General features: G+C 47.2%; 1 protein-coding gene across 1 annotated transcript in view; it reads right to left on the bottom strand.

The window, feature by feature from the left end:
* KIF20B (kinesin family member 20B) overlaps positions 1–16,989 on the bottom strand; it is a 556,993-nt gene that overhangs the window by 38,234 nt on the left and 501,770 nt on the right. Inside the window, exon 31 of the mRNA XM_085621389.1 lies at positions 5,604–5,696. Within this exon, the coding sequence (XP_085477515.1) occupies positions 5,604–5,696 (93 nt within the window). The remainder of the gene's footprint in view (positions 1–5,603; positions 5,697–16,989) is intronic.

Here is a 16,989-nt window from a genome sequence, read left to right as displayed (position 1 = left end):
CGGGAAGATGTAATACCCACGAAAAAGGCTGTTTTGATGGTCAACAGCCAGAGGTGACAGTTATGTAAAGGCTCGAAGGGAGCACACATTAGGTAGGTGAGGACCAAATGAAGGTCCCACTGAGGCATAACAAAGGGCGTGGGTGGAAACAAGTGAGCCAGCCCTTTTAGAAACCTATGCACAATCAGAGACTTATAGAAAGAGGGCTGGGCTGGCAGCCACAAACAAGCAGATAGAGCAGGAAGGTAACCCTTGAGAGTTTCCAAAGCAGAGCCCTGTTGGGCAAAGGTCAGAATGAATAAAAACAGTGGAAAGAGAAGCAGAAAAAGGATCAATAGACATTTCTGTACAGTATATAAAAATGTTTGCCAACTGCAGGCGTATACTAGCTTAGTGGAGGGCTACCTGGCAGCCAAAATAATGTTACATACTTCGGGAGGAAGGTTAAAAGCCATCAACTGTCGCTGCTCAATCTCCATGCATGGAGGCGCAGAGCCAATAGGTTTGGGTGTTAGACCCTCCCCTGCGGCTGCAACAGAAGATCCTCCCGAAGGATCAATGCTCATCTTAAGAAGCTCTGGATACCAGATTCTCCTTGCTAATTCTGGAGCCACAAGAATGACTTGGGCCCGGTCACTCCTCATCTTCTTCAGATCCCTGGGCAGGAATGGTATGGGCCGAAAGGCGTACAGCAGGCCGGAGCTCCACTTGCGACAAAAAGCGTCTTCGAGCGAGAGCCACTTGGAAACATAAGAGCGCAGTACTGCTGACACTGGGTGTTCTCTTTGAGGGCGAACAAATCTAACACAATGTTCTCCCTTGCGCCAGCTCCGACTGGAGGTGCAATTTGTGATCTGCTAGGCATCGATGGCTGAGTTCGTCCGCCCTGGCGTTCAGAGAACCTGCCAGGTGTTGAACCACTAGGGTTATGCCCTGCTGTTGCAGCCATGTCCAGAGACGCAGGGCCGCTTGATAAGGGGCCCACGACTCCACCCCGCACTGCTTGTTGCAGTACTACATCAAGGTGGTGTTTTCCGTGAACACATGCCCTGACCTCCCCTTACAGAGGGAAGAAATGCCTTCAATGGCAACTGAATCCCTCGAAGCTCCAGCATATTGATGTGGAGCCCCGACTCCGCCGAAGACCAGTGTCCCTTGATCTCCACCTCTCCCAGATGGCCGCCACATCTTAGAAGTGAAGTACGGGTCATGACAGACCTGGTTGGGGAAGGGAGATGGGTCTGCCGTTAACTCAATTGCGGTTCGTCAACCATCACTGCAGATATTTTGCAGTTCCTTCTGAGATCTGAACCACATCAGTGAGATTTCCCTGATGCAGTGCCCACTGGAACTTCAAGTCTTACTGCAGAACCTGTATACGCCACCTGACATGCTTTACTAACAGGATGCAGGAGGCCATGAGACCCAACAGCCTCAGAGCCAGTCTCACCGAAATACAGGATAGAGGCCGAAACATCGTAATCATAACCTGTATATCCCAGACTCGCTGCTCAGGAAGATAGACCCAAAAATGAACTGCGTCCAGACAAGCTCCGATGAAAGGGAGCATCTGAGAAGGAGTCAGGTGTGACTTCGGCACATTTATAGAGAACCCCAGCAAATACAGGAGGTTTGCCGTAATCTGAAGGTGGAAGACAACAGCATGGGGCGAGGACGCCTACAACAGCCAGCTGTCGAGGTAGGGGAAGACTGACACCCCTAACCTGTGCAGATGAGCTGTGACCACTGCCATCACCTTGGTGAACACCCGAGGGGCACTGGTACTGCCAAAGGGGACGCTATAAACTGAAAGTGCTCGCAGTCTACCTTGAATCGCAGGTAACGCCTGTGGCCCAGCAGGATAGGGATATGAAAATATGCATCCTGCAGATCCAACGCTACCATCCAGTCTTCTTGGTCTAGGGCAGACACGACCTGAGCTAGAGTGAGCATCTTGAATTTCACCTTCTTGAGGAGGAGATTGACGGTCCAAAGATCTAAAATGCGCCTTAACCCTTTGTTCTTTGGAATCAGAAAGTAGCGGGAATAACAACCACTGCCTACTTCTGAACCTGGGACCCTTTCTATAGCTCCCTTGGCCAAGATAACTAACTTCCACCTGGAGCAATTTTAAATGATGCTCCGTCAGCCATTCCTGACTTGGCAGAATGGGAGGAGAAAAAGAAAGAAAAGGAAGAGAATAGCCCTCCTGAATGATCTGCAAGAACCACTTGTCTGATGTTATGGACCTCCAGTGGGGGAGAAGATGAGGAGTTCTCCCACCAACTGGAGTGGTGTGGTGTGGTGTGGTCTTGCAGTCAGACTAGGTGTGCTTGTAGGCTGCCGAGGGCAGGGTGTCTGACTACTTCTGGCTTCCTTTCCTAGGTCGGGATGAACCGCATCCACGTCCTCGCACGGCTTGGGAAGCCTGCGCAGGACGATGGCTGGGATACAGCTGACGCAGCTGGAAGCCCCTTCCGTTGCCACTAAAGGGGTGAAAAGTAGACTGCCCATGAGGAGCGGAAGAGAGGCCCATGGATCTGGCCGTAGCTCGAGAGTCCTGGAATTTCACTGCGGCTGGATCTGCCTTTTCTCCAAAAAGATGGGTTCCATCAAACGGCATGTCCATCAGATTTGCCTGGACATCAACCGAGAAGCCAGCTTTCCAAAACTAGGCATGGCGCCTCAAGGCCACTGTCGTGGAAATCGATCTACCCAGGGAATCAGTCGTATCAAGGTCACACATTATGGTGAATTTTGCTGCATCTCTCCCATCTTTAACGGCCTGAGAGAGAAAAGCCAGGGCCTACTTCAGGACTTGTGGCAGCACTTGTGCAACCGTCTCCCAGAGGAAGTGGGAGAACCGTTTTAATAAGCACGCAGTATTCACCTACCACAATGCCAGGCTGGAGGAAATAAACATTTCTTCCCAAATGAATTCAGCTTCTTGAACTCCCTATCCGGAGGAACGGAAGGGAACGCGCCCTGTGACGCAGAGGCCTGCACCACCAAATTTTCTGGAGTGGGGTGTTGGCTGAGGAACTTTGGGTCGCCCGGAGCTGGGCGATGGCAGCGTGCAATTGTCCTATTCACAGGAGCCCCTGTGCTAGGCTTTGACCACATGCCTAGAAGGACATCAGTAAGTGCATCATTAAAGGGAAAAAGGTGTTCTGAGGTGGGAGTCCCAGGCTGAAGCACTTCAGTTAGGAGATTAGACCTGACCATCATTGAGGGCAGTTCCAGTCCAAGGAGCTTGGCTTCCCTCTTTACCATTATGGCATAAGATGCCACCCGCCCCAGTAGCCACAGTTGGCAAGAGAGCATGCCAGTACCTGGAGAAGTATCCAGTCCACTGGCTTCCCCAAGTTCCCTATACCAGTCCAACTGCTCAGCAGAGTCATCCTGGTGTTCCAGGGGGTCCATAGACCCCTCCCATGCCTAACACGTCCACAAAGTGTTCAGGCGACAAAATAGAACCCCTGGGTTCAATCGACGTCTGAATCTGCGTCGAGAGACGTCGTTCAGACTCCGTGTCGTCTGGGATAAGAATGGGGCTGGCACTGGTGGTGCTGAAGGCACAGACTTCGTGTCAGGCGGTGGGGGAGGTCGCATGGCACGACTGGCGTCAACTCAGATCGGGTCTCTGGAGCCTCACTGCGCCGTGGCTGGTGCAGACTGTGTGTAATCAGATGGTCCCTTCTGACCCTGCGGGCCCAAAGGCTTACCAGAGAGGTCGACCCGCTCAAACACACAGCGCTTGGCCTCGTAGAAAACTCTTTGATCTGAGTGGGGGCGCTCTGGCTCCTGGAAAAGAAGGGAGGCACGAAGTCGACCCTGGCTCCGTAGAACCATGCCTAGAGTGTCGGTGCTCTTTACCTCCTTTGACAGTCTAGGTGAAGATGAAGTCCGCTTGGACGACGACTTCTTGTGCCTCTTCCCCGATGACCTCAAGTGGGGCGAAGAGGACTTTGGGCTTCGAGGACAGTCCCGCTTCCTTCTATTCCTCGGTTGGGACCTCTGCAGAGTCTCACTTGACGGTGTCGGTTGTTGGCTCGCAAGGAGCTTCAAAGCCCGATCCTATGAGGTCTTAGGAGCCATCACCAGGCAGTCCAAGCACTACTTTGGATCATGGTAGTGCTAGAGACACCAGAGGCAGACTAGGTGGGGATAGGTGACCAACATCGTGTGGGGACAGGCCCCGCACGATTTGAACCCAGTCTTCCTCTAAGACATCCTCGCACACGATGGAAAAACTCTGTAAGTCGACAAAGTCGAGAAAAAGGATGTCAAAAAGCGATGGAGGGGTAGCTCTTCCTGAATCGGTGCATAACTAGCGCGGAAAGAAAATATCCAACATCCGCGTGCCTGGGTGACACCTATATTGGTACTGGAACATCATAACCGATGCTAACGATGACACTGATGTCAAACGGAGCTGAATGGATCCACCAGATGGTGCGAGCAAGGGGTATTTATTGCTCAGCAAAAGATTCCAGATAGCTTGACACCTGGGAAATTCAAAGGTAAGGAATCTGCAGCTACAACTCTCTACCAAATATTATAGCATACCCAAAATGTTTTGGGGGAAGTCTGTGAGGAACCAAAAAAAGTTTGCTAGTGGAATGCCTGATCGGCATTAATGTGTGTAGAAAATTTAGGAACTGACATCTGTGTGCGAGTATAGCACTTATGTATGCCTCAGTGCTGTCAAATCCGGAGGTTGGACGAGGCTACTGCGACGTCTGATTGCACCACCTACCAGTGTGTGGGAGCAATTGCTGGAAACATTTCCAGATCCAGTCTGGCACCTGGGGGAATTCAAAAGGTGATGAATCTGTGGCTAGAAGTATCCATCAGAAGTGAAACACTCACAAAGACTAAATGTTTGCCCAAGAGAATGGACTTCTCCCCATAGAATGATGCATGCTCTTAGAGAAATATACCCTATTAGAATCCCTGTGACAGTTGACTAAAGGCAAATAGAAATACTGCAATCATGTGTTAAGATAAGTCGGCTATTCCAAAGTTAAAAAAAGAAACGCCCAGGCTCTTGTGTAGAAAATAAGATGTTACCACCGGGCAAGCAAATAAACTAGTATATCATGCAAGTTGACAGGCACTCCTTGTTGCTATACCAAAGAAAATGTGACCCAGGAGATTCTGCCAGATAAGAAATGTTCTGGATACTGTACGTAACAGCAGATTTACAGGCATGCTTTGACAGAATTCACGAGCAAATATAGAATTACCAGAGTCTACATGCTACAGCACAGTATCACAGAGCATTCGCCCCAAGATACGATGCGTAGGAAACAGTTTGTGGAAGCATGCTGGAGAAAACAATGCACATAGAATGTCAATATTGTCAATTCTTCTCCAACTACGCTACCTTCAGAGATTTCACTCCAAAAACAGCTAGGTTCATCGTTTTTGAAAAGTGCAGTAATTAGCAAATACACTTCATACAAACTCTACATGATATTTACAGAGGTACAATATTTGAATTTATTTATAAAACTACAACTCAAAGTAGGGGTATAAAAGTCACACTTCCCGATAACAAAGCAAGAACTTGAACGGCGACACAAAAAGGTACTACAAACCTTTTGGTTCCCAGCAGCAGGGCCAGAAACAGAACACTGTGTATTGGCGATTCTTGGAGTCGCATTTTTCTTGTTTTCAGTCTTGACAAGGTCCTGGAAACACAAAGTACAGGTCACACTGCACTCTACAACTGCCGAAAAGTTACGAAAAGCTAACCTGTTGAACCTTTACTGGGCTGAAAATGAGCAGTCAGGAAGTAGGCCCAGACCAAAGGATTTGACATGTTCGAATTGGTAAGCTGACATCAGAGCCCAGCAGTTCATGAGTAAGAGATTCTCAAACAAACACGGATCTGACAACAAACTACGCTGAAAGCGAAGGGTGACCCTGACTCAGCAGACTACCTGCCAGTTGCATTTGTCCGTGGCTACTGGATTGAATGTTTAACAGTACAATTCCATCGGAACAATGTCAGCCTTTTTTTTAGTTTCTCCGAGGGATTTTTTTTTTCCTATTAAGAAACCAGTTCACTTAACTACATCTGCAACCATCAGTTCTGGGGAGGGTTTCTTCTTCATGTCTACCAGCCTCTGCTGAAAGTGAATCTATTTAATTTTTCAGTGTGATTTGCTAACTGCAAATGACAGGTTAATATCAAGAAACTAACACGTTTGGATTGTTACCAATTTATGTACGTGGACGTACAAAGAAATGCACATAATTGTTTCACATGCCCACGATCTGCGAATGCACGAAGTCCAAACTGGAAAATGTAGTTTGCGAGAATAAAATCGGAGATTAGTTTCTCATGAATCGGTAAATTAACTTGATCTTTGCAAATGTGGTTTTCAGTATTTTCTATACTTAAGTTGCTTATAGATAACGAAAAACTTAAAAACTGGGCCCACGGAGATTCACATGTCTATATACTCCGCAGGTCGTATAATTAAGGTTACAGGAGCACGGAGCTAAGCATCTACATTCTTGTTATTTTTGGTAAAGAGAAAAAGCTCCTTATAAAATAATTTAAAAATAACCTTTTCGGGGAACCACTCTTTATAAAATATCAAGTGAAAACACGCATCAGTATACAGCAAAAGGTAAAAAGCAGAGAATGGCCAAACTATTTCAACCCGATCACACTGAAAGGCACACTTAGTTAAGAGGCTTTGGCTAGCTGGATTTAAGTTGGAAAGGAAATTTCCTACCCGAGCATCGCTTCCACTTGATTGATAAAAGACACACAAACACAACATATTTAATGAGCAAGTCGTATGAACAAATGGCGAAAAAGATGGATAGGTGATATTATTTATGAGAGATGGAAATCAATCTATACAGTTACAATAGAACATCGGATTGAAACCATCTCTACTGTCAAAAATCGGGGTACATTTTTATTTATCATTTATATAGCGCCTGATTAACCGCGCTATTTACTAATTTTCTTCCAAATACTCCGATTTTAAGATTGAGATAATTCCAGACCGATGCAAGAGACAGTTACAATGAAGATATCATATAAAGTGTTCTGTTTAAAACTTGAAAAAAGCCGCTGTGGTATCAGGCACATAATACCTGCAAAAAAACGAATTATAATTGCCTATAATCTAGAAGACATGCAGACACTTCAGATTGTGCCGCCCCCCCCCCCCTTTAATTTTGCACCCTTCCTGTTTGCACTGCAGAGAAGTTTCTACTATTTATTAAAACGTCTGTAAATGTTCTTAACACGAAATTAAAGAATCTAATACAATTATAGGGTTTCCATTTATTTGTACCAATATGACTTTGTACTTGCCTTCGTACGTCGTTAGCTATTCAATAAACTAGTAAGAGATCATTTCCCTATAATGTACCACAGTTTCTCTGATGTTTCGTCTCTTCACAGATTCCAGACTGGTAGCACATTCCTGGTGCAGCCTAGTGTGATGCTGAGCAGCCACACACCTCTTAATCTTTCCAATCTCTAAAGAGGAAAGTCGACGGCTGGATGGTGATATCACTGTAACCGACAGACGAACATTTTTTGGGAGGATAAGGTAGCGTTTTAGGGATGGTGTTATCACTGAAGTCATTGGGAGGCACACGTGTTTAGAGTATGAATTGGGTCAGGGGAAGGTGAACCCTCCCTAGGTGGGTTGGTGGTGCGAGGACCATAAAACGAAGATTGGTGAGTGTAAGAGTTATATCGAGTCTGACAAAAATGTAAGCTTCCCCCATTATCAGGAAATACATTACTCTTGGTCCTAAGAAGGACCACTTGTATAATGTAATGTATTGATTTGAGCATGGCAAAATTGACCAAAAATAAATATTTGCAGCAAAATACACGATCCGCTGATTTTATCAAGGGAAAGAAAATGCTTCGAGGTCCATCTTTGCTATGTCACAGACAGGTAAAAAATATGTAGCAGATATTTTCCAGATGGGCTTGAGCCATTGACTTCTGAATGGTTCTCTCTTGTTCTCTAACATGCATCTCGGTGGTTACAAAATAAAAGATAAGAAATGACTGATGCTAATAAGAAGTGGCTGATGAAATTGAAAAGTGTAACAGCCAATTACAGAGGCGCTTCCAGCACTGTCTAAGCATGTGGATTAGTGGGTAACACATTTACAAGTGGGTAAAACAATTACTAAGTTTAAAAAGGTCTGAACAAAAACAGGCCTGGATTTAAAGTCCCTGATAGGAGTGACACGACGGGCCTCTACCATGCCTCATTTTTACTTTAGGCTGCCAAAGGTGGAACAAAGCAAGGAAATGACCTGGCAAATTAGTATGAACAGCCTGGTCGTTCAATGAGAGAAAACCTGCCGATCTGAGCACGGCAACCACAGAGCCTTGATAGTCCTCTGGGAATCCCCTAGCCCTACACGCATCCGCAAGTGAGAGGGGGTAGCAAGAACTTTCCTAGAGTTTTAGGAGGGAGTCGAGAAGACACACTGAAGACGATTTAGTCAATCCACTCCGTGGCCCCCACGGACCCCTGTCCCCACCACGTCTTCAACAGAGCCGCCGACACCATCGCACCCATGCTTCGCCACACCATCAACCGCTCCCTGGCGACCGCGTCCTTCCCCGACGACTGAGAACACGCAGAGATCAACCCCCTCCTGAAGAAGCCCTTGGCGGACCCCACCAACCTCAAAAACTACAGACCTATCTCCCTGCTTCCGTTCCCAGCGAAAGTCATCAAGAAAGCCATCAATAGCCAACTCGCCACCTTCATCAAAGAGCACAACATCCTCGACTCCTCCGCAGAAAAAACCACAGCACAGAAACCTCCCTCCTCACCGCTACAGAAAACATCCGCTCCCTACTGGACAAAGGCGGAACAGTAGCCCTCATTCTCCTCGACCTCTCAGCGGCATTCGACACAGTCTCCCACCGCAACCAAACACGCAGACTCCACGACGCAGGGATCTGAGACAAGGCCCTCAACTGGATCCACTCTTCAAAACGCAACGGGTCAGACTCCCTCCCTTCCTCTCGGACCCTACACCAACCACGTGCGGAGTCCTCCAGGGGTCCTCCCTCCGACCCACACTCTACAACGTCTACATGGCTCAGCTTGCCCCCATCGTCAGAACCCACAAACTCAACATTGTTTCATACGCAGATGACACCCAACTCATCCTCTCCCTATCCAACGAACACAACTTTCAAGAAGGCATGGAAGCTGTTGCCAAATGGATGAAAAGCAGCTGCCTACAACTCAACACCGACAAAACAGAAGTACTCATCATGGGCCCACACTCTAACGCCTGGAACGACACTTGGTGGCCCCCCTCCCTCGGAAGCCCACCCACCCCCACGGACCACGCACGCAACCTTTGAATCATCCTGGACTCCGAGCTCAAAATGGACCGCCAGATCACCTCCGTCGCATCCTCCTGCTTCCACACCCTCCACCGACTACGCAAGACCTTCAAATGGATTCCCCTCGAGCACAGAAAGACCGTCACTCACACCCTAGTCACCAGCAGACTCTACTACGGCAACGCACTCTATGCCGAAATAAACAAAAACCTCACCAGAAAGGTACAAAACATCCAGAACACCGCCGCGAGACTAGTCCTCAACCTGCCAAGACACTGCCACATCTCCCAGCACCTTTGCACACTCCACTGGCTCCGCATCAAGACTAGAATCACTTTCAAGATCCTCACCCACGCACACAAAGCCCTCCACAACACCGGAACAGCATACCTGAAAAGCAGACACAAATTCCATGCACCCCAAAGGACCCTACGATCAGCCCAGCTCTCCTACGCCGTGGTCCCCCGCACCAGAAAGACCAGATCAGGAGGCCGCTCCTCCTTTCTTGCGGCCAAAGCCTGGAACGCCCAACCACTCCACCTCAGACAGACATCACACTCCATCTTCACGAGAAACCTCAAAACTTGGCTCTTCGACAGACCCCCCTCCTTGTTGGACTGGAACCTGCATCTCCCCTCTTTCCCAGCGCCTTGAGACCCTTACGGGTGAGTAGTTGCGCTTAACAAACACATGATTGATTGACTTCTATTGCTGCTAATGTAGTTGTAGAAGGGTGCCCTTCCGATGCCAGTGGGAAGAAAAGTGTCTTATAAAGAGCAGGATGTAAAATGTGTAAGCTACTTCCATTAAAGTGATAGTTCGACATTCAAGCAGTAGTTGGCCAACAAAATGGGCTCCTTTACAGTCAGCAGCTGAGAATGTCACTGCCTTGCTTGCTTTTGGGATTAAAAAGGAGAAAAAAACAAATCCATAACAATGCTGTTCCAGTTCCGGATGCAGAGGCAAAGGCGTCAACAAAAAACAAGCATTGGCAATGCAACAGGTCTCGCATTTGTGAAAGTTAAGAGCTTTTGGTGTTGAAAATGACAGTGTTTTTTTACTTTTTTTGTCAGTAGTGGTGTGATGATATTTGCATAGTGTTAATGCCATTTGAATGACCTTGTGGCGCTGGTGAACCTGAAAATGGGAAATGGGGTATGAGGGAGGGAGAAACAAACATAATATGCTGGCTGGGGAAAAAAAAATCACAATTTCTCAGGAAAGGGCTGCATTTGAGTGTGTGTGAATGTATAAATGCTGCGTAGAAATGGGAGTTTAGAATGCTGCCTCAAAGTAAAATTAACGCGTTGACAAAATAAAAGCTGCGCGTTCTGATTTAAGTGATGCCATGTGTTTGCAGGTGCGTGGGCAAGCTACTTAAAAAATTTAGAAGGGGGAGGAATGTTTCAAGCTCGCTGCCTAGGTGCGACAAAAAGTCCGGACAATACTTTGCAATGCTTATAATGTAAAACTGTATTTACCATAAAAAAAGCCAGCATTGGCTAGACGTGTCAACTGAAACCACTTGCAAAGCAACACCGTTTTACATGTGCCAACCGCCCCACAACTCGTAACATCCTTATTAAAACGCAAAACATGCAAACACCAAAACTGCTTTTTGCCTAAAGCTTGCTTTATATATTGTGGGAGGTTGAATGAGTTTGTTCACACGCTAATAAAGTTGGATAAAAACCAAACAAAATAGGCTGCGACGGAAGAGACTTAATAGGCAGTCTCGCACTTGTACCATCTAGACTTCCGTTCCCAATCGCCATGGCTACATGATTTCTAGTCTTTCCTTCCAGCTGCTATTTCTGCCGATGTCATGAGCAGTGGGAGGACGGCCGGGTTTCGAGGTGTCCTAGAGGAGGTGGCACCTCTTCACCAGAGTGGGTACTTCCTACTGATCCCACCCCAGACCTAAGCCACAGGAGCCACTTGCGAGCCAACCTCGACCACACAGACGGAAGCGGCAAGGGAGATAAAACAGAAATAAAATACATCCTCCAGCATTCTCCTGGCAGGACCCATGACCAACCGAGAGCAGGCAAGAAAGCCTACCGCTCCCTTCCCAGCTCTGAAGATCAGCCTTGGCCGCAATTGTTAAAGATCAAATGCGGAATGCTGCACTGCAAATAAAGCCACAAGAGTTGAGTTAGGCAAGCTGCGAGCAACAAAAGAAGCCCACAACCAACCAAAAAACACGTGCGGCCATCATTATTAAAGAAGCGCGGCGAGCTGCCACTTTATAACTAGAGAACTAGTGCTTACGTAAAGCGCTGCAATGGCTTCTTATCGGTTTTGCGCTACAATTGCAAAACAAGCGGTTGCGGGAGATAGTGTCCTGACTGCAACAGCAGGTAGGAACCAAAAACCGGCAGTGCGAGGAAAGAATAAATAAGGCTCGGGGAAGCGTGAGCTCAGCCCGGAGAAAGCCAAATCAGGAAGTAATAAACGGGACCACAATGAAAGCCGCGGCAGGTGACAAAACAAATGTTAGCCTGCACGCCGCTGCGTGACACAAAACAGATGTCAGCCTGCGTGCCGCTGCTGGCTCCCGAGAGCAAAACGCTCTGGGAGTGAACATTTTCCTAAAAGCTGGGACATCCACATGCCTTTGGCCAATTGGATGCTGAAGCCAGAAGCAAAGGCCAGTGGCGTGTGAGCACCACATGCACGAGCTTCTTATGAAGCTGAAGTGATTCCAAGAGGTTGATTTCCTATGCAGCGCATGCTCGCTGCCATAGGCTCGACCTAAAAAGCCCATCTGTAAGGAATAGCAGCAAGCAGCCACGTGAACAGGGTTTTTAAATATGAAAGTCCCCATACATTAAGAAATAAAAAATATCCATTTAGATTTGGTCTCCGTGAAAATAAAAAGATCAATGAAAAGTCTGTGGCGTGGTGAACTTAGTTAGGCCATATATTGGGTCACACAATAGCAAAAGGCCTTCTCGATGAAGCACCAAATGGCATCAGCTTGCCATTTTTATTTGCTGCGGATGTGTACAGTGCAGACACCTCCTGCACTGTAGATATAAAAAACACAATAAATGAAGCTTGTGGATCTCTCAGATCTCTTGCCTTGGGAAATGGAGACTAATGAAAGATATGACCCCAGGCACATTTTGAACAAGCACTGGTAAAGCCAAAAGGTTTTGCCTATGCAGGAGCTATTGACTTTTTCGATATCTTTAGACATGTTGCCAGGGCATTAAGTGGGCTGGGTCTTGCCAGTGCTCGGCACGGGCAGTTCTTAAAAGCAGGTGCCGAAACGGGTCCCTCTCGGGCTGTCCCTTTTTACCTTCTGGGTAGGGAGAAATAAAAAACAAGTGTGCAATAGTAGCACCCGTCAATGCTTTTGATGTAACTTCAAAGTGACTCATTTTTCAGTTTTATACAACGCAAACATGAGCAGCAGTTCATTACACAAGGACGTGCTCATTTTTTGAATCAGAAGATGCTGAGAGGATGTCAGGCTCAAACCGCTCTCAGGCTCGAAAGTCAGTAGTTCTAGCGTTACGCCACAACCTCGCCAACAAGAACTCAAACATTTTTAATATTATATACAACAAAGTCATAGGTGTTGCTAATGTGCATGTGTAGGTTATTTGTATTATATATTGTATATAGATATTATATATCTGGATGAATGGACAGAAACAGCAAAATGCCAGTTGAGCAGCACACTATGCGCAGCACTGATTTTTAGCGTGCGTTTTAAGCCAAGCCCTTAATTATATTGGCTACGCCCCTATAGGAGACCCCCCCCCCCCACCGTTTTTTTTATCCCACTTAAAGCCCTGTATGTTGCACAGCATCACAGACTGCTGACTAACATGGCTTAAAGTAATTTTTTTAAAAGCCCATCATAGCACTTTTTCCATTTTAAGCTATGTTGCACATCAGACCGTGCTGCTGTACAATATGTCCAAACAAGCATTGGCATACCCAATAGGTCTCGCTTTTGGGACCTTATACGTATTTAGCCTTGCGGCACATTATCATTTGTGCTACAACTTGTATTGTTACTTCAAGTGCCAGTGGTGAACGGCCACACACACACCCAAGGATGGGCTTCTGTGCTATTTAATGAAAATATAATAGAAAGAAGAAGACAGAACATGCAGTGACTTTCGCTCAAAAATCATGTGGGCGACTTATTTGCTGCTAGACCCTCTTATGAATAAAGACAGTGGATCAGCTGGCAACAGGGTGGGAGTGTGTAAAGTAAACAAAGGCGAGAGGAGGGGAAGGCAGTACGCAAAAAAGGGAGCAGCACGGAGGGTGGAGTGACGCACATGAAAGAGAGAACAAGTACATCACAGTTCTCTCAAGTAAAAAAAAAATGTTAATGAGAGTACTAATTGGCATATATTAGAACATCACAGGAAGCGCTGCTATTTTAACTTTGACATGAATGACAACATAGGAATTGATATCAGTTTAATGATAAAAATCAAAATGAATGTATAATTAAAAGAATAACACACAAACGACACTAAGGTAGAAGAATGGTTGACATCTGTGGAGCAGTAGGAATAAGTGTTCAAAGCGGCTACGCCCCTTAAAGGAAGGAGTCTGTAGGAGGACTCCCCAAAAATGGTGTTGCTTCCAGAAACTTCTGCAGCTCCCAGGAGTTGCTTTGCACATAGCAGAGGTATGAAAAGGGGTATATTTAGACCAGGTTCCACTCTTCCCAGGTGGTGTGGCATATGCCTTGAGTGAGACAGAGCTCAAACTAACCTACAAATGTTTGAGTCTCACCCACAATGCATGAGACTGGATGTCTTTGACATCAGAAATATACCTTTTGTACATTTGCAATCTTGTTCATTCCCATTAAAAGAATGAGTTTTGAGCTTCCCCAGCAACCATGCATCTGCCTGGACCAACACATCTCGCTATACATCACTTTACAGCTCCGCGTGGATTTCTGACCCCAGACCCAGGCAGACTGAGGAGAAGAAAGAACATCATGAAGGTGGCAGGGAGGAGAGTGGAGGGATTGGGAGTGCAGTAACGGTGAGGGGAGAAAGAGGAGACAAGGGTGACAGGTGGAGGGGGTGGCATGCTGTGGGGCAAGACGGAAGGGAGAGAGAACAGGACTAGCATGGCAGGAAGGACAGCAAAGACTGTCAGGGAGAGAGGTGAGACAGAAGGGAGAGAGAACAGACCAATGCTGGTAGAATGAGAGGAGAGATACGAGACAGAAGAGAAGGTGACGGTAGAGAGAACTGACCAAGGATGGCAAGACAGGCAGAGAGAGCGGAGACACGGAGGAGAGGCACTGAGAGGGAGAGCTGAAGGGGGAAAGAACATAAGGGTGGAAGGGGTGAGTGCTTAGACAGACAGAGAGTGAGGAGATTAAAAGGAGAGGCAGAAGGCAGAGAAGAAAAATGAAGGTGACGGGGAGGAGGGCAGAAGGAGCAGCAGGGACAGCGTTGAAACTGAGAAAAATAGAACAGAAGCTGGGTGGCAGAGAGGAGAGCGGAAATCCGCAGGGGAGCGGGGAGACTGAGGAGAGAGAGAAGAGAATGATGGTGGCAAGGGTAGAGACATGTATGGCGAGCAGCAACACTGGGGGAAAAAAAACAGACTAGACCGGCAGTGACAGATGAGAGCAGAGACTCTGCCGGGGAGCGAGGCAACACAGAGGGGAGAAAGATCATCCATGGGCTGATTCGAGGGAAACATGGAAAGACTCGAGGGCAAAACAGACAGTGCGGTAAAAGGGCAGGCTAAGGATCAGAAACGGCAGACTCCAGGGAAAGCAGTCAAACAAGGGAGGCTGGAAAGCAAGCAAACTCAGGTGAAAGTGGAATGACTAACAGTGAAAACAAAGCAACTTTGGGGACAGCAAATATACAGGAAAATTGGAGGCATGAGGTGCAAGTAGTCAGACAAGGGGAAACCTAGAGGAACAAGCATGTGCGCCTAGCGCTCAAAGTAAACAAAAAAAAAGCGTGCAGGCTGCAGCAGTAGGTGTGCGCGCGCTTGGGAGAGCAGGCTTCACTTGTTCAAACACTGCACTCGTGCTTGTGGTGCGCCGCTGCGCACTCCCGCAAGGTGTATGCCGCCACAAGCACAAGTATGTGCTTCGAAAAAGAGCTGAACGACGGCTAAAGGTCCTCTTATGCAGCGCATGCGCGCTGCGTAGGCAAGACCTAAAAAGCACAGAGAGGCAAGCAACACAAGGGAGGTGTTGGTGGAGGAGGGAGGGAACATCAACAATGGACAGTGGGAGGAGAGCAGGGTGAAAGCAACATGAGGTAGGTGTGGGGGAGGGAGTAGCAACAACAGACAGTAGGAGGAGAGGGGAAGCAACACATGGGAGGTGCAGGGAGGAGGGCGGGAGCAGCTACAACAGGCAGCAGGAGGAGGGTGGGAGGAAGGCATCAGAGGTGTGGAGAGGGAGCAGCACCCACAGACAGCGAATGGAGTGGGGAAAGCAACACAAGGAAGGTGCAGGGGAGTAAGGAGGAAGCAGCAGCATAAAGCGGAGGTAGGGCGGGCAAGAGGAGGGACGGTGGGAGTGAGGAGGAAGGACTGCAGACACATGCACTCTTCCAGTGCATGACAAAAGAAGTGGGGAAAAAAAAGTACCTGCAGTAAGCGGCTATTGGCAGGGCCCTGGCAGGAACTGCACTTGGTCCATGCTCCAAGGAAGGGGCAAACACTGAAATACCAGGAGGAAGCAGGCGGTGTTAACCGCGGCGCGAATTCCGCTGCGGCGGTTTGAAAAAGTGGGCGGGCGTGTCGGCCAACGGACGTGCGCAGCACTAGCCAGGTAGTGCTCGCAATGGCTGTTGGGAGCACCGAAGGGGCTAACCAATAGGAAGCAAGAAACGGAGACTGGCGTCGAAGCCAACTAATGGTAAGTAATGGGCGGGCTCTAAGCTGGTTTTAAACTTTTTTTTGTTTACAAAAATGTTGCCAACATTGCACTCTTGTGAAACTTAAAAATGGACGTCCAACATTTGTGAGACATCTTAAAAAGTAGGCTGTGCATGTTTTAGGAAAAAATCTAACCAACGGTAAAAACCATGTGCTCTCAATGTTGTGACACATAAAATGCAACAAGCTGTCTGCACTACAGCAGCGCAGCTACCCTTGGATCAACTATCAGATGCGGTCAGCAGGGGTAGATTAATAAACAGGACAGAACAAGCTTCAACTTGCTTAGAAATATATTCCCATTTGAATGTCTATCGGGAGATAGCATTCAGGAGAGATGGTGAAATCGTACTGGACATCCATATTCAAGGAGAATATGTGGTCCCTAGAAGCAAGGTATAGTCTGATTTTTAAACTTGTTTCAATGAGGGTACCTGTATTCCTGGTGCTTTTCTGCATCAGAGTTCATTCTTTACACGCGTCATTGGACTCAATGACAAAGTATTTTTGGAATGCATGGCAAGTACGAGACACCTTTAACCTATACACAGTACACTAAAAACAATTAGGTAAACAGAAGTGCAACACTCCTGATAAAAACTCAAAATAAATATTTTTAAATATACCACAGTAAACCATCAAGGAACATATATGCTCATTGCAGGCAAGGACCCATATCCAGTCTATATCTGGATTGATTTCAACACGTTAGTGTGTGCACTTGT

Source organism: Triturus cristatus, chromosome 1_2 (genome assembly GCF_964204655.1).
Source record: "Triturus cristatus chromosome 1_2, aTriCri1.1, whole genome shotgun sequence".
NCBI classification, from domain to species: domain Eukaryota; kingdom Metazoa; phylum Chordata; class Amphibia; order Caudata; family Salamandridae; genus Triturus; species Triturus cristatus.
Note: the sequence above shows the minus strand (reverse complement) of the source record. Positions and strands in the feature narration are given on the sequence as shown.